Genomic DNA, 23499 nt, shown 5'->3' with positions numbered 1-23499 from the left:
ACATGTTCATGGGTGAGCCCAGTGAAATGGTACATTATGAATCTGATTGGAACTGAACATTTTGTGTCTTTCTCTGAAATTTAGTGTGCTTTTTACTTGTTAAGGAGATCAGCATATTAGCTTAATTTACAAGGTCAGAATGTTGCTCCTCAAGGTGTATAAATAAGGTAATACAGTGTAGGATAATACAGCAATAATACAACATAAGCTTAACTATAATATTCTAGGATGACTATACTCCAGAAGTATCAAAATTAGCATTGCATGAACAGCGGTGCAGTAAACTGGGCTTATCTGAAAGTGATGCTAACTGTTAGGTGGAAACCACAGATATTGCAGCCTACCTAAAGGAATGGGTTGATGTATAGAGAAGGGGATTTCCTTAAAATCAGCACAGCTTGGTTAAACTAGTAACTTCTCATGCAAGTTGGCCAAAAAACTTAAGAAGAGAGCATGATTTTGGAAATTACATAGGCTGTAGGCCTAGGTAATAGATATTACTTTCCCATGCATGGATATTGTACATTTTACTCTTGACGAAGTTATTGCCCTAGATTGTCCTCCTAACACCCTTAACCACTTTGGATGCTATGGAAAATTCTCTTTAATGGGACTGAGGGTAGCAATTTTCTTTAGAATCATGCCAAACTGATAACTCACGCTGATTTTTAGAGATCATATTGCATCACAACAGATAAATTAGTGAAACTGATACAGGTCCTAACATGAAAGCACAAAAGACTAGGTTAAAACCTTGAAAAAACTTTAGAATCAGTCAGAAAGCTTTGAAGGCAATCACTTGGTCTGGCTGCATAGGAGAAGCAAGGATTTTTCATTTGACTTCCAAGGCTCTACAGGCTCTGTGTAGTTTGATTGAAAGAAAACTTTCTATCTTTACTGAACAAACCCTCTGACTTACTGTTCTTAACCCTGACAACCTAGTACAGCAGTTTTTTCATCACATTTACTTTAATATGTCAGACTTCACAGAAAATGTTTGGATAGTCTAAGAAGTTCTACTGCAAAAGAATGCAGTGTCACCACTTCTTAAACAAATGTGTTTGTTCTCTGCTTATGCTTATTCTGCCAGCCAACTCTCAATTACACCAGAGCAAATCCAAACACAAAAGAAATGTAAACTTTAGAAGTGACTTGCTTTGTCGCCATGCCAATGTTTCCAGAAGAATATCTTGGCCCCCTTTAAATCAAATATAAATCCCTTACTGTGATAAGACATATATTGTAGAGACACAACATGCAGACCTGCACTCTGGAGGAAGAAACTTCTATAAGAGAACACTATCATAACAAGATGAGTGCATCATCCACCACTCCACTAGTCTTGCAGAGAAAATAAGTAAATAGCATGCACATCACACCACACTGAAATGGCAAGGACTGAAAATAGCACAATGTATGTTCAGAGTTTTAGAGAGCATTTTTAAAAAACTGTGTGGTATTACAGTTGCACTTTTTTTTTGGAAAAAAATGCAGCTTTTCCAGTAACCATAATGTAGTGCTATTATACACAATATACCTAAAATCCTGACATTTTAACGACAGCATGTCAAATTGGAAACTGCTGCTTGAAGTCTCCTTTTTTTCTGCATATGAAATGGAGCCTTACAGAATGTGCACTAGAGGTGTGTAGCAACTAGTCCTTTAGTCTACACATGAGCACTGCAGTGATTGTAGTTCCTAATTTATACTTACATGCTTCCCACAAATCGAGAAAAACCTGAAGACAATTACGCATGCCCCCATCATGTATGTGTATGCATTCTGGAACAGAAACGCAGAAGACTTAATACATTGTCCCCCAGAGATCTCATGGAAAGATCATGATAATTGGTCTTTTAATAATGTAAAGCAGTCACCATATGAAGTAAGAACTCATAAACTAGTAGCACCAATAATTCAATAACAGTGGAGCAGTAAGAAACTAACAAAGATGGTCTACCACTTCAAAAACACCAACCCAACCTCTCCACACATCAAACCAAAAAACCTTTAATCCTCTATTATCTGGGCTGTAGTTATGTCCAGCAGCCCCAGTCTACTTGTCTAGGCAGCTGTTGGCTTACAGAAAGTCCTCAGGTCTTCCAAGCTACTCAGCAGCAGGGAGCAAACTGTGAACGTCAGGGCAAAATGACTAGTCACACAGGACAGGCTTTCCTCCAAACAGAGCTTGGTGGAGGCAAGAGAGGAGCCCGCAGTCATTGTAGGGTTGTGACTTTGACAACTTGTGACTGATGACAAGTATTAACTATCCCTTTTCCTTCCCCTGTAAATAACGGAACCAGGGGTGAAGTCAAATTTAAAACCTGGGGTGGGATGGAGGGAGACCTGATTTCTTCCCCTCTTCTCCATTAAGCATAGCCCCTAAAGCAAAACCAGTGGTCCAGAATCACTGCTGGGTTTGGGACAGGTTGTATTGTTCAGCACTTTTGCACCTATGCCTTCTTCCAGTTCTCTGCTCCTGACTGGATTCTGTGCATTGCCTCTTTCTTCCTTGATACACCAGAGACTGCTGTTGGCAAGAGCTCTCAGTCTCTTCAGATTCCTTTCTCTCCTCACTCACATCCCTCCTAAAGACTTTAGTTTTCTACCACATTTACAGACTGTACCTCATATCAGTAAGACAACTTTTGTACTTCATCATTCCTCAAGACAACAATTCCTTCTTCTTAGCATCAAGCTTAATTTGTTTCAGCCATATTTCAGCCTTATTAAGCTCCCAAGGGTTTATCTCGATGTATCGCAGTGACCCTACTGCTGGTGCTTCACAGATAAAATCAAGCTTAATCACTGGAACTGTGTTTTGTAAATCTTACCAGTAAGGCAAAGTGAAGTATCACCCATATAACTCCAAGAGATGTCACCAAGAGATCATACCGATTTCTTCTGCTTTGCCAGAAGCCAGAAGGTGACATGGCAATAATCTTCATTGTGACCTACAGATAAAAACAATTTCTCAGTTGTACTGAAGAAATGGTTATTTCTTTCTATAAGAACCTCTTCCATTCTCTGAAATGTTTGATTGAGTTCATCTTATCAAATAGTTTAAAACAACTGAGGGCAGGTTTCCTGTCAGCTACCTGTTCCCATGCGGAGAAGTTAGGCTGCTAGACTAACCAGATCATATAAGCTTCCCTTAGGTGGAGGAGAACTGGTTCTTTGGAAGACCACACACGACCAAGACCAGCGGATCAACAGTATTCTGGAAGTGTCTCTCTCTCTCCATCAAGTACCAAAGGAAGGAGTGCAGCTGACCACCTCAGACTGAATGCTTAATGTATAGATTGCTGAGGTGAATGTGGGCTTAAGATTTCCTATAGTTAAGCAAGTCATGAAGTTAGAAAATGATTATGTCAATAACATGTAGCTAAAAGAGGTAGTAATATCGTATCTAGCTAGCTGTCTGTAAGCAGGCTAAAATCACATACACACATTTGAACTCAAGAATCTAATTGTGTTCTGTAGCACCTACAGTTCAAATTAATTAAAAAGATTTCTCATACTGCAAATATTTCTTGCTTTAAGGAATAGTCTCAGCACCATCTGTACTCAGCACCATATAAGAGATGAAAGCTAAGAACAGCAAATGCTGTACATTTTACAATGTACCTGGTAAAAGACAGCAGCCAAAGTGCTTGACATTTCCGATGCAGGTAATAGAAGTGCAGACAGGAAGCTTAAGAATAGATACTGATAAGAAATAGTCACAACAGCTAACAGATATTTATGTAGGGTGATGAATGTAGAGGGAACACTGGAGAGTTTCTCATACACAGTTTGTATTAAACCTCAAAGCAAGTGTTACTATATAAAGGCTATAAATGTCAGGCATTCATTGCATGATTTTTTCCATCCTACCTTGCAACACTGCCACTTAGCAGTATTCTTTACATTCTGAAATCTAAAGCGTATACAAAGGATGCTAGTTTGAGGTAAAAGGCTGATTTTCCAGTTGGTTTTTTTCATATAATGTTTTCTGAAGTCTGACTACAAAATGAAGAATATGGTCTCTGAATCTCTAATTATCATTCGAGGTAACTGAAAGTATCTTGCCTCCTTCTATCCAGACAGCTGAGATGCCCTAGAATATTGGAGCTAGATGCATGGGGCTGACAGGGAGCAGGTAAACATCCTTGACCTTCTGTAGCGGTTAGTGGAGGTAAGGGGAGATCAGCCAGGGTACCCAAAAAAGCTTTTGATGCCTTCAGTTATTTAGGCAACTGAATCTCACCCTACCTCTCCCTTGATCACAGTGACAGCTTAAACACCTACCTCACGTGTAGAATTTAAACACCTAAGTTCAGGTGTTTATAGTCTTGAACTGAATACCACACCGTGCAAATAAATAATCACATCTCACTTTATTCTGTGATCATCAGCGTGGTAAAAGTGAGGTCTCCGAGTTCTTCCTATTCTTCTATACCACACATACTGATGTGAGCAGTAGAGGTTAAAACTGAATCCTTAGACTGGACACAGGGCCATTAGCTATGCAGAAAGCCTTGGCCTTCCTCATGGACCATGCCTGCTAGTGGTAGTCAACCACGTACATTGCAGACTCTGTAACCCTGCATTAGGGAAGATCCTGGGCAGGAAGCTGCTTCCTCTCTCCATAAATTGTGTGCACTCACAGTGTGATAGCTTGCCTGGTGAGACAGTCAACAAATTTTTCTTGGCTCTGACAAAGTTCCTTTGAAATTCTAGAAGTGTGTTTGTTTCCCCTGGCAGGATAAGAGAAAAAAATATTTCTAAAGACGTAGTTACTAGGTAAATTAAAACCTGTCTGTGTATGATACAAATCAAACTTTTCTGTGTTTGCTCAGTCTCCCAAGAGATACTAATTTCTCCTGGGTAGGGAAAAAAAAAGCAACAACATGGACATACTCTAGCTACAGCTTCTACAAGGTATTCACTTCATTGTTTATTCATCACCGCTGGCAAAACCTATCACTGGAACACAGGAACTGCCATAATGCATTAGAGCAGTGGGAAATGTAGTCTAGACTGCTGTTTCTGACAGTGGTCAGTATCAGCTATTCAGAGGGGACTGAAAAGAAAAATACTCAACCACAAACTTATAAAAGAATTATGTACTAACCTAACCACGGAGGAAGCATCTTCTTTAACCTCATAAATGTGTGCTTTGTGACACTACGGATATCCTTATACATTAAAAAAAATATGCTTTTTAAAATGTGTTTAAGTCCTTAGATTCCAATCTTATGAAAACAGGCTTATTACACCTCGCACAGTTGCTTGCGATCACAATTTTCTCACAGATAGAGAACTGTTACTGCACAGGGTCCAGATCTGTGCAACAAAATATAGACAGTACTGGAATTTGACACAGTTTATTAAAAGGTATTAAAATGAAATATGATACTTTAAAAAAACAACACAAAACTGAGAGAGGTTTGATGATGACACAGGTACAGAATAGTGGGGATTAACACACCAGGCAAAATATAAATGAATGGATCAAGCAGAACTTCCGTGATACAACACACACTTTGTGTTGTAGCGAGTGAATTTAATCTGAGATGTTCTGCAAGAAAAGAGTTCACTGGGTTCACCAAAACACACGTTGAAATGCTCAGAGTTGAATATATATAAAAGGACACAAAGCTCAAGCTGGTGAATTATGACTATAACAAATTAAAAGTTAATTCCTACAACACATGTTTAAAGACAAGTGTCATGGAGAGTCCCAAATGTACATGTTCAGAAATAAAAACCGTTGTGAAGAATGAGACAACGTCCCTAAAGGCAAAATTAAATCTATACCTACTAGTCTTAATCTCAAGAAGTCATAAAATATATTACTTTACCTCAAGGACAAAAATGAACGTGAAAACAACAGACATTGTTGCTAAAGGCACAGTCACCGGATCGGCAGCATCCCACTGAAATGCAAACAAAATCCATTCATAGAAGAGTAGCTCTTAAACAGAACTAAATGCTTCTTCACTGCCTTAACATTTCTTGCAGGTTTTGTTAATGAATAGATTTCACTTTAAAATATACTCAGACAAGAATGGCATCTTCGTATATTCTTCTCTCACGGATTTACAGCTTAACTGGAAATCAAAAACAGTGGACCAGTCTACAAAAAGGCAGAAATTGACTCAGCTCCAAAAATTACAATTAATCTACAGTGATCTGTGCCAACTGAGATTGCTGTATCTAGAAATCATGTTTCTGTACATTCATCACAGTAATGGCTCAACTGATCGTTAACTGGTGTTAGGAAACGTGCAAGACATGCTGTACTACAATGAAACGCTTAAAAGAAACACAATTACCTTAACTGATAACAACACAGACTGGGCCAGAACAAGTACGGCAATAGTTCTCTTAAAAAATGGATGCTGAGTTATATCGTACATCTTAGCTCTAAAGCCGTCATTATCTGAAAAAGAAAGTTTGAGGAGGAGAATTAAAATACACAGTGGTATTTTCCCCCTATTTCTTGACATACTATCCATGTTCATTAGTGGCAAAATAATCCTTTACCAGTTTCAAAATACATTTCTAATTTTCTGCTACAATTTTCCATATCAAATAGAGCTTCAGAACATATAATTTCAAATACTGAATACCAGTGTTGCATGAAGGCTTTGGTACTTGTAGGGCAAGTGCATCATTCAACTGCTGTCAGGTTAATACATTCCATTCATATCATTAACAGCCAACTGCAAATATTTTTCATCTAGAAATTCATTTCTTCATTAAGGCTTATCCTAAAACCATCGAAGCACAACCTTTTTTTGGGTTGATTTTAATAGCCTTATGCAGAGATCTGTAGTTGGAGCCTGTTTCCACATTAACTTATGCACAACCTCCTAGTGGCCTCACGATTACAATTTTAATTTGAATTGCAGACTCCTGGGGAATTATGAACACTAGGGCTCAACATGAATAAAATCAAAATATCTTTGATACCCGGACGAGGTGGGAGATGAAGAGGTTGTGCTATCTTCAGTCTGCTTTTCAGATCTTCCCATCGTCTCTGATCTACAGTCAGTAAAGCTGTCCCCTTAATAAACAAAGAGAAGTGTATAAAGCTTTTGTCATATAAAAGCTAGAACATTTAATGCTGTAAACATGAAAACAACATTCTCTTTGGTGCCTGAAATAAAGTTACATACGCAACTCTCTTTAAATAACACACTGTTAGGGTAAAGGAGTCTAAAGTATCAGCTGTTACTCAAGAGGATTTCTGGATGCATTAGCTGTGAGTTTCTGCGACTCAACTCAGCAGGCACAGTTGTTGCTCTTTGTAGCAGCAGCCCAGTGTGGGCAGTGAAACGCTGCAGGAGATCTTCCATTTGACTGAACATCATTTGCCAGGAAGCACTGTTTTAAAGAGTGGTCAGTTTTGTCCGGACTTTGCTGCAGAATATCCTGCGGCTTGTCAGTACCACTACAGTTTCTGGGGGAACGAGCCCTCCAGGAGACCGCTCCCACTCTCCACAGCTCTTCTGCTTGGGGTGTAATTGAAATAAAATACTAGTATGCTATGAATCTACAAGAGCCCTCCACAAAGGAAGCACAAGGAGAAGTGGAAATACATCTTTAGGGTGGGCGGTGGTAGATGATAATCTAAGTGTTTTCATAACTTAGGAAGAAACAAGCAAACCCCAGACAGAATTCAATGTTATTTAAAATGACCTTCAAAACAAAATGAGGTCCTCATCACTTCAGAGAAGTGTAAAATCTCATGGAAGAAGTCTGGAGTTACAAAAACAAGGGAGACCTTTCCAAGGTAAATGTCACAAGCCTGTCTCCCAGACACTTGGCTGCTCCCCCAGTCAGCAGGGAGCTGCACCAAACTGGGCGAGGGCTGGTGTGATCTTTGGGGCTCACCTTGGCATTGGCTTGTGTAGATGCTGGAACAGTGACTGGCTGTGTGACTGATAAGGTCAGGATTCCTCCCTCTCAGTGGCCATAATCTCTTTATGGAGCTGGTCCCCAGATGGCACCTTGGGAGCAGGTGCTTTCCAACACAATGTGGACAAAGCGACAGATGTAGGGATGCCTATTACCTGAGTCAGGCCCAAACCATACCATTTAAAAATGCTTAAATTAAAAGGCAACTCATTCACCGCAGTGAGCGTGTCTGGTTTATATTCTCGGAGAGTTTCCACTGCAAACAAGACAAAACGTGGCAAAAAAAGTGGACCTTTGTAGAATTTAGGAATAGTGATGCCAAGTTGCTCTGCTGCTGAGAAACTACCACCTCTACCAGTGGGATCAGTATGAGGGGACCACTGAGCAGAGCCCCGTGAGTGGGACTACTGCTGAAGGAGCTGTGTTTGCATTTGGACTTCAACTCAAAACTGCCAGATAATATTTGAGTCGATCACATCTTCACTGCCAACTGAACACGGGGCACTTGGGAGCTGTGACAAGTGATGGGTGGGGGTTGTGAAATGAGGTGGTGGTGGAATGCTTTGGGCTACTGCCCTGTTGCTGGGACAGCTGAGGAATCAGCCCAGAGCCCCCTGTGGTACCTCCCAGTCCAATGTCTCCACACCTGCTGCGCCAACAGTTCACATGAAATACTACATAATATCTGAAAATATTATTATTTTTTTTTTTTTTAGAAAATTGTTCATTCCTACGTAAAATAGTTTATTCAGTAATTGTCCAACTCTGACCCTCCTCAACAACTCCTGGCACTGCTCTAACAATGTATCAGCCATGAATGTTCTAAAGCCAACATCTACTTAAAACACCAATAGCTTGGCCAAGTAACTAGTTTTAAGAAGATGAAACTTAACTTCACACAGTGGACTGTTTTGCTCTCTTCTTTTTGGACTAGTTGTCAGCCTTCTCTCTATCTTATTTCACATTTTTTTCAGTTCCTGGGTATTTCTTCACTCTACTCAAATATTGATTGGGCTGAGATTTTTTCCCCCACTGCATAATTAACATATTCATCTTTTCAACTCAAATCTAAAGACATTTTCTTTTCCCTACAGTAAATACATAAAAAGTAACAAGTATTCAAGTAAAAAGAGAAAAACAAACATCACATGCCACAGCAGCTACCTGAGGTTACTAAGAAACAACTGAAGAAGCTGAACCAGATGACATAAATGATTTATACTGACTGCATTTTTAGTATCATGTAAATTCAACAGAAATATTTTATGATGTGCCTGTTCAGTGTAATTCACAGGGAACTTTTACTATTGAGTAGCTTTTTTGATGTTCAGACTAACGCTTTCCCTGTACTCAGATATGGAATTGAGGGAGGAGAGCAATCATAGCTGAAAAGGTGGCTGTAGTTTGAGGAAAGTACAAGCAGAGAAAACCACCCCAAATGATAAATGTAAAAATCAGATAATTTTCTGAAAATAATGGGAACCCTAATTCAGGCTCTACACCTCAGACTTCCACATTTACACTGGCAGCTCATGCAGGGGTAATCCGGGCTAAAATGAATTGTTTAGTTATCTCCTGCGCTCATGATCCTTGTAAGCCTCATGTTCCCACCTTCCTGTTCCCTCTCCTTTTGAATCACAGTGAACATAAAAAAACTTTTACTTTTCACATGCGTTTGAGCTGTCCTGTGTCTTTAAAGTGGCATATCTAGGAGGAGGGAATGAAATATGAATCTGCTACACAGTCACATATAATTAAGGGTGTTTTTCCCCTGTTCATGTTCATATTGGACAAATCACTTCAAAAGTAACCTGTGGGTTGGCCCAGATCACCTTATTCCATAGCTGACAGTTGACTACACAGATGAATACTGAGTTATGAGTTAATGACACCTCACTAATTTGTGAAAGAAATCTCACAGACAACCTTTGCAGGTGACAGGCTGAAACAGTGAACTTAATCTTGTGAGTGACTCCTATTGAAAGAGTGGGAACCAAGAGCAAAAACACTGTCTAGGAGATTGACAGCACTTAGTAAGATTGGGCCTATTGTCACAAAAGCATAATAAAAGTCATACTAGTCAGAGCAAAGATCCACCTCCTCCAGTACCTTTTTTTCTATGACAATGGCAGAAGTAGATGCGTGTCGGTGTAGCAAAGCAACGCAGAGCAACAAGTGGCTCCTGATGATTCTCCATTGCCCACAAAGCTGGCTCAGAATTCATGACAGATACATTCAAGACCACATGCAAAACCAAAGGGGAAATGTACCACTTCCTCACTCCTCAACACCACATGCACCACACTTCAACGGGGTAAAGGAAAGATGTTTGATCAGCCATGATCAAAAGCTATTTAAGAGTGAACTCTGTAATCTGGTATTTCTTCTTCTTGCCTGTACTCCTGCCTATGAATAGGTTTTTAAGGAAATTTACCTGTGTAGAAAGTGTAAAGGGGAATGAAGAAACAACTTATATGATAGAAATGCTCAGCTAACATCTCAATAGAGTTTCATGAACTATGACGTACACGACAGAAACTCACATAGTTAAATACATCACAGCTATAGAAGAAAACCAAAAATAATTTTAACATCTCAAATAATATTTTAATTACCCGTAATTTAAATGACTTAATTTTTTTTCAAGACTTGCTGAAAAATATTTTGTATTCATCAGTATAAGGTTGACACATTTGAAGGAAAAGTAACATTACAAAGCTGATCAGGGGCAAAAGCAGCTATAAAAATCCAGTGGAATTCTCATAATGGGGAATTTTCAGCTTTGTTAATTCACTATTTAAAATTTAGTGAGTAAGAAAACAAATGAATAGTATATTGCTCCTTGTTCTCTAGAACAGATGTGTTTTAACAAGAATGACTGCACTTCATCTCGACAAAATTACACTTAAGTCACGCAAATATAAAACTACCTTCTGAACAGCAGAGGTTTTAGGTTATTTATTTGTTTTGCAATCTGCTTGACTTGATTTCATGATGCCTTGCTTGCCCATGTTGGACACACAGTAGTGTGCTGCTCAGATCCCTTCCAGGAGGAGTCAAGTGGTTTCCTTGAAGGGCAAACTCAACAGTTGTGTTTGCTACAGAGTTTGGGTGAGGGCCATGGTAGGGCCATGGCCGGCACCCAGTTTGTCTCCAGCACTAGCACTCTGGATTGTCTTGCATCTCCAAGCCCCAGAGCACACAGTCACCCTTTCTCTCCAGTGCCATGAATGACAAAAATATCACTCTAGCTAGCTGCAACATAGACATCTCATTATTTTTGGGACTTTGAACTGAAAGATGAAAAAAATTAGTAATTATGTCTTGGTGCCACAGGGGCACCACAAAAGGCTCAGCAAAAAAAGTCAGATTAAGGGTGGTGCAGTGTGTGTGCAGCAGTCCCATCCAGAGGATGCTATCTTTAACAAGTGTAGACATCAGCTGCTCTGCAACAATTCATCTGGGGACAGGTTTTTCTACTTTTCAGGGTAATCTAAAAAGCCCATGTGAACTGCAGTTTTTTTCCTAGAACACTAGCTACTTTTTTGTTTGAGTGATGGACAATTTTATAATGTACTCTGCTGTTTGCCAGGAAAAAGCCACACAGCTTTACTTTGGATCTGAAATATGGCAATAGCAGACCTCTAATGAGATCCATTAGTTGTAACACATACAAGCCTAACAAATTTTTACCTGCCGCTGCATGTAGGCCTGCATCAAACTAAAACAGCAGAACGTGGAGCATCTGTAAATACACTGTGCTTTAGGTTCAATCTCCATTTGGCAACATGGCTGCATTGTAAATAAACTCATACAGCTTTGAAAGTGTGTGATGGATTGCTATCATCCCAGGTTTGAGTTTTGTAGCAAATATGGATCAGGTGTGTCTGAAGCCATACTTGCAGGCTTGTAGAATGTAAGATTGTCAAGTCAGTCTTAAAGGCAGACCTGTCAGGTAATGTAGACAGTGTAATACTAGTTTCAGGTTTCTTACGGAGCCAGTTCTACATACAATAAGCCATCTCACTTGGTACCTTGTTTTCATTGAAATTAGCGATGACAACTCCAACAAAAAGGGTCAGTCCAATCATGCAGCCAAGGAATACAAAAACATGAATGTAGATTCCGTGGATCTGAATAGACAAAAGTAAGATTAATAGTTAAAACAAATCAAAGTATGTGCTGTAGAATTCAAAGACTCTGATGTGTTTCCTTACCGGCCCAACGCGATGAATAATAACATCTCTGACTTCCACCCAGCCTTTTAATGAAAGAACTTCAAATAGTGCCAGCATTGCATTTCCCACATTGTCAAAATTAAAATTCCGAGGATTTGCCCTGAAATGCAGTACATGAATAGGTATAACTTCAGCAATAAAGCTGTTCTTTCTATTTGTTACCTTGATTGTTCATAGTCTAACATTTAAATACCTCGCAAAGTTGGTGTGAATGCGTTTAAAATATTCAAAGTTCTGTCTCAAGAATGAGAAAACAATATCAACAGCAATAAATATGTACAGCCTATTTTTTTTGATTCCTATGTATATTTTCTTACTCAGAATCTGATTCACTGTAATAAAGCTTGTAACACGTTGCTGCATTTTAGTGGTTTTGTCAATGAAATTAGCAAAATACAGCATTCGTGAAAAAATTGATCTGATGGCATTGGCTAGATTCTAAAATAAATTTACCTGGAGACCAGCCTTAAACCCACATAAATGATTCTGACTCCAAAGTCAGCAAGATTGTTTAGAAAATGCTGTTCTTTTATTTCATTATCATCAGGAACTGATGATCAAAATCAAAACTTACTGAGAGGGCATCACATCTTCTTGGCTTTCCTGTACCATATGCTCTGACCTTTTGTATCAGTTGAGATTTGAGAGGATGCTTCCAGCTGAACGTTAAAAGCACTCTCTTTGGGCTAGGTTAGCACATTGTTCTGGCTCTACAATCTGAGACAGGTAATCCAAGGATCCCAATTAATTTTCAACAGTTTATAAGGTAAATAGTTGTATTCCAGAAGAATTATTGTTTGGTACTTCTGAAAATCCACCCACGCAGTGAAAAAGAGAGCTCTCAGGTATTTCTTTTAAATGCAGTCCTTATACTGCCATCTGGCTTTTGAAAATCTGGCCTGACACAACCAACAGGTGGTATAAATGTCCTTGCCATAAAACATTTTTCTGCAATAACAAAACATTCCCCGAAGTTTACAGTTATGCTGATTAAGACAGTTTTTGCTTATTTCTGGATCAAGCTGAAGAGGATTGAATTTGCTTATTTAAGGAAGAATTTCTGAAGCATACAGAAACAAAGACTTCTGCAGATGTCAGAGTTTCACTGACTGTTCAAATCACAGCATATTATTTCATTAGTGTAGGATGGCTCCAAATCTACCACTGCTGGTACATTCTTTATCCACACACATAGTCACTTAAAATAATTGTGGCTGTTAAGCTGATTTTGCAAAATGCCAACCTACATAAAAATGTAAACAATTAAAAAGAGCATTTTTTTCCTGTTCAGGTGTTGGGAAATATTAAACGGGCTTTATCAGAATACTAATCATAAATATAATGTTAGCTCTTAAATAATTTTTACTGCACTACTGCACCAGATAGACCACAAGGATTGCACTGGAAACAGAAAGAAGCTGCTAGCTAGCATGGTTGATGGCCATAGAAGAGAAAGGCTGGTTTTAGGCATGACTTGCTGAATTTTTTTTATGGGTAGTTGTAGGCAGGTTGATTTCCATTTGGTTTTCTTCCTGTCCTTTCCTATTTATTCTTAGGCTCTGTTGTTGATGTATGGCTCTCAGGATGTCTTCATAATAGTGCTAAAGAACAATTAAGTGATAATCTTGGTTCAAGACAATAACTCCCACCGTAATAATAATCACATGTAATTCCTATCTAGGTTCAGTACCTACAGGCATTTTTTTCCTTTCTGCTTTATGAATAGAACAGCAGGTTAAGTCTGGAAAAGTTTCATGTATCTGACTTTTTATTAAATATACCAGGATTTTTACCTTTAATATCATTTGATTTACAATTAAAACCCTCCATCAGTAGTTTAATGCCATGAGATTTCAGCCATTTTCTACATCAACAGCTGAGTTTTTGAAGAAAGACAGGCCAACATGTAGCAACTCACCAGACTCGCGGAACCCAAAATCCAGGCTTTTTCTCTCCAGGTCTTAACTTTAAATTGAGATTTTTGGAAACACTTACATTTATTCTGAAGATGCCATGACAATCTTCCTATAGTGAAATAAACCACAGCCTGAGATTATACAGTGGCCTATGAGAGATGCCAAAATGCCAGTATAGACAGCACACTTGTCATGATAGGGAAGCAATGTAAACAGAAATGAAGGGTTATTTACAGGTCTGGGATTAATCGTCATGGACCTTTACCCAAATGAAAAATGCACTTTAGGAAGGTTCAAGAAACCCTTCTCCTTCCAGGACTGAGAGTGCTTTTAATTTTGCAAGACTATCTAGCCTTTCACCTCTTTAGATGATGACGATCACTCCAAATGGAATAAGAAACACAGCTATCTTTCTCTATGTAATCTACATAGTATTCCAGTGCTTTTGTTTAGCAGCCTAACCTGGTTTTTAGCTGCTGATGTTGGAATGCAAAGGTGACATTTTCCATAGTTAATTCCATTTGACATCCACTCCTTTGCAGATAATCTGGCAGGAATTTGACAACTTTTTAGACAGTCCACAATATTTGGACCTGCTTAACTTTTTTACATGAAAACCCAGCCTTACCCTCATTCACTCATTCCATTATTACCCTTCCCTCCATCATCCTGCTTCTGAACACGCAAAGTGCCCAAGATCTCCATCTCTCATATGATAGCTCTGATTGCCCCACTTTCTTTCCCCAGCAGGAAGAAATGGCACAACATACTATTATTTTGAAGCAGAAAAGCAGTTCCTACCCTAGAGATGATGTGTGGATCATTGCATTTAGCCAGTTTTCCAGCAAACAGCTGCACTCCAAAGCTTGCGAAAACAAGCATTAATGTCAGCAAAAGAATAGAAACCTGTAAAGATGAAGTTAGACTCGTCAAGCTCTCCTCCTGCGGACTTGAAAAAGGAGGTCATATCCTTCCATGAACTGCAGGGAGGATTGTTTTGTTGCATAAAGCTGGAGATATGGCTTTCGTGACACACATGTTACTTCAGATTCTGGTCCACTAACCAGGTGCTGTGTTATTATTGGTATTATTACTAATGTGGCATCTAAGAATTGTAGATAAGGATCAAGGCTTCCTTGCACTCAGTTACCACCTTGCTAAATTCTGTACACCTAAGAACTGCCCTTCACTTTAAAAAGAACTCTTCAAGTACTTAAGTATGTGCTGCTTCTGTTTTGCTGAATCAGGCTTTACTAATTAATCATCTGATTAAGTCATGTTAGATATTTAATTCCAGGATAGCTACAATAAAGACATACATGAGCAAATTATGATGTAAATATCTTTAATAGAATACAGTATCTATGAAATGCTAACTAGCTTTATACTTTTTGTCCTTGCTCTATTACTGTCTGGAAATATTTGATAGTTTTAGCTTAACTGTTGTTTAGGCTGACAAATATCACATAGGGTCCCAAGACAACAGATTAGGTTCTGATCAAGCAATAACAGACTCCATTATTGTTATGATTACTATAAGTGCATAATCATGACCATAATAATAATGACATAACAATGAGATCCAGATCTGTGATGAACAACTGTATTGTCTCTGGTTACCTCTCAAAGAATTTGGAGGTAAAGACCTTCAGCTTGGAAGCCAGGTTTACTTTTGCTCTTGCATAGCTGCCATACCCTACTTCGCATCTTCCTTCCCCAACTAGAAGTGTGAATAAGGGGTAGATTTTATTTCAGTAGTGCTCCTATGTAATTATGGCCGAGTATATGCTGAATGAATAATATAAGTTATAAAAGAATTATTACAGCAGCTTTATTCAGTATAAATGTAAACGAGTTACTTATGTTCCTAATTTTTAACCTGTTCTGTGGTCATCTGCAGTGGTAGCTACAATTAAAAGTAAACAGACAACAATGGAGAAGAGATTAGAAAACATATATATTATAGCAAAATGGCATCTTATTACTCCTCCATACGTTTTTAACAACAAGAACAAAATAACTGGCACATACCAAAAAGATTTCCTTGAAGCCACTAAACAGCTCTCGCACCACTTTCCTCATCTGAGGGACCAGTTTGAAAATTCGAAGAGGTCGGAGGCAGCGGAGTACCATTAAGAGCTGAGCTCCGGATTTGGCAGGGACGTTCTGAGGCATCCAGCACAGGAATATCAAACTCACCTTGAGGAGACAGGGCAGGAAAAGGCAAAGAAGGATTAGGCTTACAATGTCTTACTTGACATAGACACAGCACAGAAGACCAATAAACACCTCTCTTCCTTAAAATTAAAGGGAAGATTAAGGCAAAAAAAGCCTAAGTTAGAAAAAGGACTTGGATCTCCTGTGCCCTGGCTGATTGTCCTAACTAATGGGCATCATCTTCCCCTTTGACTCAAAATCTATTTTATTCTTTTCAGCAGATGGAACAGTTCCAAAAGAAGAAATCAAATTAGCTGATTCAGAGCAGGGACATGAACTACATTCTTGGAGCAGGCAGCATCATCTCTCTCCCCCCTTCTCCTTTCAAACAGAGATTCTACCCTGAAACTGAGTTATCCTCACCTGGAAAGTCCTTTAATAGTTTCCTTGCCAGTTCTTCCTTCCACTTTGTTACAGGTGCAAGTAGTTTTGTCACCATGTGGTTTTATCACACAAATATTACGCATTTGAAGTGTTTTCAAACAGCATAGTTGTGTCTTGTAGCTTGAACAATCTCTGACAGATCATTATTGATTATAAGGTCTGTTAATGACTTCCTATCTTTTAAAAAGTAGTTATAAACCCAATGTTATTAGAGGGGGACAGAGGTGGAGTGTTACTAAGTGTTAAGTGCACAAAAAATGGAGGATCAAGCTGATATCACCAATGTTTTACAACATAGTATGATTTGTTAAAAGATACAGTGGTAAAGACAGCCACCCCACTAAAACAAAAAGATTTGACAGTGCTTCTGACTTTCATATTCTTTTAAGACCACCACAGGCACATTTGGAATATTCAAGCCACACCATCTAAATATTCCTTCAGACAAGCAGAGGGGTTCAAAGGGATTTCAAGAAACTAATGCACATACTGATTATGCATACTACAGTAGGAGTTTTGTATAAGTATGCATGTTCTTATTTATGCTAACAAAGGAATCTTTGATACAAATTGATCGTGACAAATTTTATGCAGCACATCTGTCTGGTGGACTAATCTCTGAAAGATTTAATCTAAATCCATCAAAGCCATTTTGCTTAGTAATTTCTTCAGTTAGAAAATATTTCATACTGTATTATACTGAGCACTGTTTCTGACACATTCTGTGGTGTTTGTTGTCATATGTGAAGAGTAAACAGACACCCTTCTCTTGTATTTGAATGCAATGCAAGAAATTTCCAGGGGACAAAGAAAACAGTAGAACATTTTTTTCCTGAGAATCACTACTGATAGGTATGGAATATAGAGATACTGTTTTGCTCTCTTTCTGCTATAGCAACACCACCACCAAGGACGTGCCCTTCTGTCAAATGGCAGAGGCTTTTGAAACGCTCTCTAGAAAGCAGGAGAACTGTCAAGAGGGGAGGAAGCAAGGGACGGCTAAGAAACAGAAAGATTCTCCTACATAAAAATGCTGAAGCGAGGTCAGAGATCTTGAGCTTACTTTGGAATGAAATGAGATCTGATACTTAAAACCTGTAATAAACAATTAAAAGGGACCATACAACAGCCCCATACTAAATTGCCTGGTGCTTATCACATGTCAGTACATTTTTAGATGTCTAAACAAGTATTTGTACACCTAACTGACAGGACTGCACATGAAAACAGTGGTGTCTGCACACATATTACACTACTGCATTTGCACCAGGGTGCACAGCCAAACTTTTAACATTCCCAAATATTTATATATCCAAAGATATCAAAAATAAGAGCTCTACAGAAACCTCCCATAAATATAAAAACTTACAAGATATATAAATATGTCCATAACTCCTCCAAAGTCCCTAATCACAGCTGTTGGTGTAAAAAACAAGCCATCTGCCATAATCTTCAGATTAAGCTCAATGCTCATGAATATTACAAAAACATATTCAGCAATCTGAAAATCAAAACAGAGAACAGTCATAATTTAAGAATAGGTGGTGGAGAAAACCAAGGTGACTGTGCTTCATTAAATGTAAAATGATTCAGTGACAGTACCTGGAGGGTTGGAGCATGCATGACTCTTCTGAAGGGGGATTCGAACATCATGGAAATGCAGGAGCATATAGTAACAATGATCATGACCCAGTCCAGGTAAGTAACCAAACCCAGCAAGTCACTGTGAACAACACATAAGGATAGCCATTACAGAAATGCCAAGAGTGCTGCGTCACTTGTACTGTGTCTACACTACAGTTAAGTTCTTTCCTATGAAGAATAAAGTAAGCTGAGGAGTGTCAAATATTTCAGTATTTCAGAAATGCGTAGTAAAACTAGAGAAGTTACATGCAAGTGAAGAAGAAAAGTTTGATAAAAACATCCTCTTCCTATTCATCCTCCTCCCCAAACAATTTGATGGAAAGAAAAACCTTTTCTGGGAAAAAAAGAAATACACACGTGCATGAACACATACACACATACATGCATGTGTGCACTCACACACTTATACTGCAGGCTTATGTGACCAAGCAAAGTTACTTTTACAGTGCTTACTAAAGCTGATGGTATTTGGTATTTTTCACAGCTCCAGTAACAGGATCTGTTTTAGAACTATAAAAAGAAGAAAAGATACAGTCATTTGCATCTTATTTTAGCCAGTATTATAATTATACCATGCATCCATCACCTCAAAGTAATTTATATCCAAAATCAAGGCTACATTTTATCTTGGATTATTTTAAAATGTCTGTAAAAGTTTCACTTAATTCTGTGCTATTTTAGTCACATTATCAACACAGCCAGTATCACTTTAATTCATGGCCTACCTGTAATTCCTCTAATGATTCTTTAAACTGCTAGTTTTTTGGGTCTTGCTTTTGTAAGCAAGGACTTAATTTTGTATTTTGCTTGGGGATGGGGTGGGGACAACCTGCTACTAAATTTTATGTTCGCAAGTGCTTCCTTGGGAGTTCCTTCCTTTTGCTTCAAAACCTCTTGGACCATACCCTCAGCTGGCACAAAAAAATCCTTCCACAAGCCCTATTTCTTTTATTACTTCCCCAATCATTTTCAGATGAATATTTTTAGATTCTCCATATCTGAATTTTCCTATGAAATTGCTGTACTTCACCTACCACATCCAAACACCCATTAGGCAGCCAGAGAGAGTGAGAACCACTCTATAAGTAATAAGCACATATCTAGGCGACATGAGTTAAATTTGTACTCCAGCAATTATTTAGCCTTTTTATACAAAGCAGAATGGCTTCAGCGGGAGAAGCTACAAGAACCCTATCCAAGAAGCCTCCCCTGCCCCAGTGGTTAGGGGCACTTTTTACTTATCTTTCAAATCCTTGTAGCAAGCCATGCCAAGACAGGATCTGCACTGAGGTATCCTATATTCCATGTGAGGGATCTAGCCATTGGGATGTGAAATTGTCATCACTTCCTTGCTGAGCTTAAAGTGAAAAATGGACTGACCTGACGAGGCATTACCACCAGAAGAGATTTCATGGTTATGAATTACAAGAACGCAGGATGCATACAAGAACAAGAAGCATCTTCCACGAGGCAGGTTCACCCACTTACACCAGTCAGTATACAGAATATACTCCTTTTGGTGCCATCCCACTGAATCTAGTGACTTCTCTGTCTTAAGCTCATATTTCTTCCCCACATTGTGTATAGTGCCATTCTTCAGTCTTTCTTACTAGAAGAAAATATGTATCCTACCAGTTTGAAAAAGATATCTAGGATATCTTACTTGGCAATCAGGGTGGGACAATGAATAAAGTAGGTAGGATTTAAATATATGAAAAAAATGACTATTTAACAAAATCAGTTTACTCTTATAATTGCAAACATTTTAATTAAACTGTTGATAATATAAATATCCTGTTACCCTCAGGCACTCCACAATGCTAAGAGGTGCTGACATGTATTTGACAAGTGGATTGGAACGCATGTTTGTGTGTTTTGTTTTGCTGTTTTAATTTGCAGCTGCTTCATGGACCAGTGAACTGCAATCAAGTTAGCAGTTGCATAGAAAAGCAGGCACCTAACTCAAGGATGTGCTTCTACATAGGTGGCAGAACACTTAAATATGGGTATTGTAAAACTGAGTATCTAAGCTTCCTCTCATTCTACCTAGAAGTAATCTGTTGAAGGGCACAGAGAAAACCAACAGTAAAGCAGGTGCTGAAACCAGGTCTTCCAAGTGCCTAGCTAATAGCCTTGAGCTATCTTCTGTCTTACACTGCCTGTCTGCAAGGTGACAAGCATTAAACCTCCAAAATTAGGGTGCCAGCTATAGACAGAGGTTTAAAAGAAGAGCTGAAAGATTATATCAAGCTGCTTGTACACAGTATCTGCCACACTTGCATACACCTACAGGTTACTTACTGAGTCTTCCTGGTTTTCACCTGGTGTCAGCTTTTCTCCTTTTATCTCTCACAGCTGAACACCTCCTCATCCCATTCTGGTTTCTAATTATGGGCTAAGGAGTCTTCAGGTGAGCACTGGTGGGATTCACTTCTCTTTACCTTTTTCTATTCTTTGGGTAACTGTTGGTGTATAAAGACTTCCTGCCTTATGATGAGGAATAGGAAGGGAATAGCAAACTGTTTCCCCAAGGTCTAAAAATGGGGTATAAAACATTACCCTTTCCCCTCAGTTCACACCTGCAGTTTCCCCACAGTCTTGTCCCATCTTGTCATCGCAGCCTGCTCAAACGTGTCTGCCCTTACACAGCATTTTATTGCTTCCTTTCTTCCAACAGCAAGACTACACCATAGGCAACTGACTGCCAGCTCGCATGGTGACCACATTATATGCAGTTTTCCTTTCAAAATAAAAGTTAGACCCAGACTTCTGAGGACATGAAAGTAAATGCTTGTTGAGCCAATTGTTGATATGGAATAAACTTACGCATTAAAGCGAGCTCGTACCACCACTCGGCAGAAATTCCTGAATCTGTGCTCACGACCAACTATGAAAAGTGGTTTATCAAAATAGGGATGATTCTCTCGCAGCTCCTCTTCCTGGACTTTCCTTTTGAAAGACAGAACATAAATTATTAAGTAATATGTATTATACCTGGCAAAAATATCCCTTACACTTTGTTCTTTCTTCATCATGACTCTCAATACTTTTTACTTCATACACAGAATACTCAGTACAGAAAAATGTGCACTCAGACTTTTGATTTCTAAATACCTTTTCATTTCAGCTTGTTCTTTTTTTTCTTGGATCATCTTTATCTCACTGTCTTCTCTCTGTGCATTTCTGTATCTCACTGTGTTGGAGTGCTAGAAGCAAAATGATTCCTTTTAAATGAGGTCTGTGGGTTGTTGTTTTTTAATATTTCAGATGAAAGCAAGATATGGTATTTTACATGGAAAGATTCAAATGCAAAATCTTTATTTCCAAATGCACTGCACATCAACTTAGTCAAGCCAATTGTACAGTATTTTCTATCTACAGCACAAAGCTGCTTATTTTCATGAAGGTTATTTTCAGTTTTAATTTAATGTGTGAAGTCCCATCCAATGCAACTTTGAACTTTAAAAGCAAAGGTCCTGTAAACTCAGCCAATCTCTCTGAACTGGAAGGAATACCATCAAAGTTACTAAGGGCAAAGACTGGGAAAGAAAAGGCTTTAGACATCCTTTCAACTTCTCAAGCCTGCTGCATGTGCTGCCAGGCAGTGAGTTGTGCAGAACATACAGGTAGTGACTACTGAGCGCAGGGAGGGAGAAGAGAATGTTGTCTGAGCTCATCCAGTGGAGGGTACAATCAGCATTACTATTCAGAGTTAAGTAAGTCTTTGGAGCACTCCTGGAGGGGTAATGCTTACTATTGGACACAAGCAAAGCCACATCTGCTTTAAAAGATTAGTTACCTACAGTTTCTTTCTACCACCATGCAGGATAATTCATTAACTACTTCTTATGCAGTTGTTTTTAAGTATGAAGCACATCTAGAAAATGACTGCCAGAGTTTGGAAATGGAGGGATTAACATTGCCCCTTGAATTTTCATAGTCATAGAGATCCACCAAATATCATTATGAATTTGCAGAAGTGAAAATGCACTTAACTGCATCACACTATACCACAGTGAAATCTGTGATTACTATTCTCCCTTTCAGTCTTTGTCCTTTTGTCCGATGGTTCTGGTGTTTGAAAAACACTGTTAATCTTCCATCAGAAATTTTGAAGTGCTGTTTTACCAGCCTGAGTAATTTGTGTAATTCCAGAGTAAGGCTTTTTAAGGTGTCCTGGGTAGCAATTGTTGTGTTCCTAATGTAGTGTCTACAGCTCCAGTGAATCTATCTCAGCAAGTGTTTCAAAACAAGTAAGTCTATCAGTGAAATAACAATGTCAATTATTTTGAGGATAATTCTGATGCAGTTACAGTCTTTGTTTTATGATTTCCTTTCAAGATTTCACAAGACAAGTTGTAAACAAGATCATAAATATACATTAGTCCTACATAATAATTTATTAGATAGTACATGTTTCTTATATTCTCAAACTGAAGCCATCATTTCTATGAGGACTTACATCTTGAGTTAACGTTTCAAGAGATTTTCCTCTGCTGATTCGCTGGCTGTTGGAACCATGTCTCAGTGACCTGAAACAATCATAATCAATTTAATGATAAATCTCAAGATGAAATTTTGACCTTTATAGGATGGCCATTATAAAGCACTGCTCTCCAGCCACCCAGTATTTCAAATTCTTATCATTTTTCTCTCACAAACATCAGAAGCTTATATGTTCTTCAATTGTTTTCAATCTGGTCTAACATAAGCCAATTTCTTTCCTTCTGATCTTTAAATTGATAGCTTTGTAGTCGGCAAAGGAAATGACATTTGATATAAAAAGGCATTTTTTTTCCATTTATACAGTACAATGAATTTCATTATGGTTACAAAGAAGAATGTAGAATTCAGTTCTTTGTACAAGTAAGTAATTTCAGTTTTTCACACGTTAGGTATTGCTCAAATGTAAGTCTTTTCATCACCTTTATTTTAAGAATATTTTTAAACCATCCTTTCTCTCCATGTTTACCTGCGTTCTTGTCGTATATGATGCTGGACACTAAGTATTGACCTTTCCTTTGCAGGCTGCCCCTCAAAGGATCCACTCAGCATTCGTTGTCTAGTGCAGGCCCTGTGAAGAAATATAATCATGATGACACAGAGTTTTCAGTATAAATGATAATGTCGGAGGTAGCATGTTTCGACAAGTCAGCTTGGCCTTCTGGGAAGCAAGTGCACAGCTTAACAGA

The 23499-nt window shown here is 38.5% G+C and overlaps 1 protein-coding gene across 1 annotated transcript in view; it reads right to left on the bottom strand.

Annotated features, from left to right (window-relative positions):
- The window catches only part of NALCN (sodium leak channel, non-selective), a 251122-nt gene that overhangs the window by 12901 nt on the left and 214722 nt on the right, over positions 1-23499 (bottom strand). The window contains exons 20-36 of the mRNA XM_074859339.1: positions 23280-23381; positions 22770-22839; positions 21422-21513; positions 21134-21256; positions 18761-18817; positions 18266-18386; positions 18033-18164; positions 16094-16261; positions 14864-14968; positions 14065-14171; positions 12126-12246; positions 11943-12041; positions 6961-7054; positions 6321-6427; positions 5847-5921; positions 2835-2954; positions 1714-1782 (exon numbers count right to left, since the gene is read on the bottom strand). Coding sequence (XP_074715440.1) covers positions 1714-1782; positions 2835-2954; positions 5847-5921; positions 6321-6427; positions 6961-7054; positions 11943-12041; positions 12126-12246; positions 14065-14171; positions 14864-14968; positions 16094-16261; positions 18033-18164; positions 18266-18386; positions 18761-18817; positions 21134-21256; positions 21422-21513; positions 22770-22839; positions 23280-23381 — 1762 coding nt within the window. The remainder of the gene's footprint in view (positions 1-1713; positions 1783-2834; positions 2955-5846; positions 5922-6320; positions 6428-6960; positions 7055-11942; positions 12042-12125; positions 12247-14064; positions 14172-14863; positions 14969-16093; positions 16262-18032; positions 18165-18265; positions 18387-18760; positions 18818-21133; positions 21257-21421; positions 21514-22769; positions 22840-23279; positions 23382-23499) is intronic.

The sequence above is a fragment of the Strix uralensis genome, chromosome 2, assembly GCF_047716275.1.
Source record: "Strix uralensis isolate ZFMK-TIS-50842 chromosome 2, bStrUra1, whole genome shotgun sequence".
Lineage (NCBI taxonomy): Eukaryota > Metazoa > Chordata > Aves > Strigiformes > Strigidae > Strix > Strix uralensis.
The sequence above is the reverse complement of the archived record's forward strand: the minus strand, read 5'-3'. Positions and strand labels throughout refer to the sequence as shown.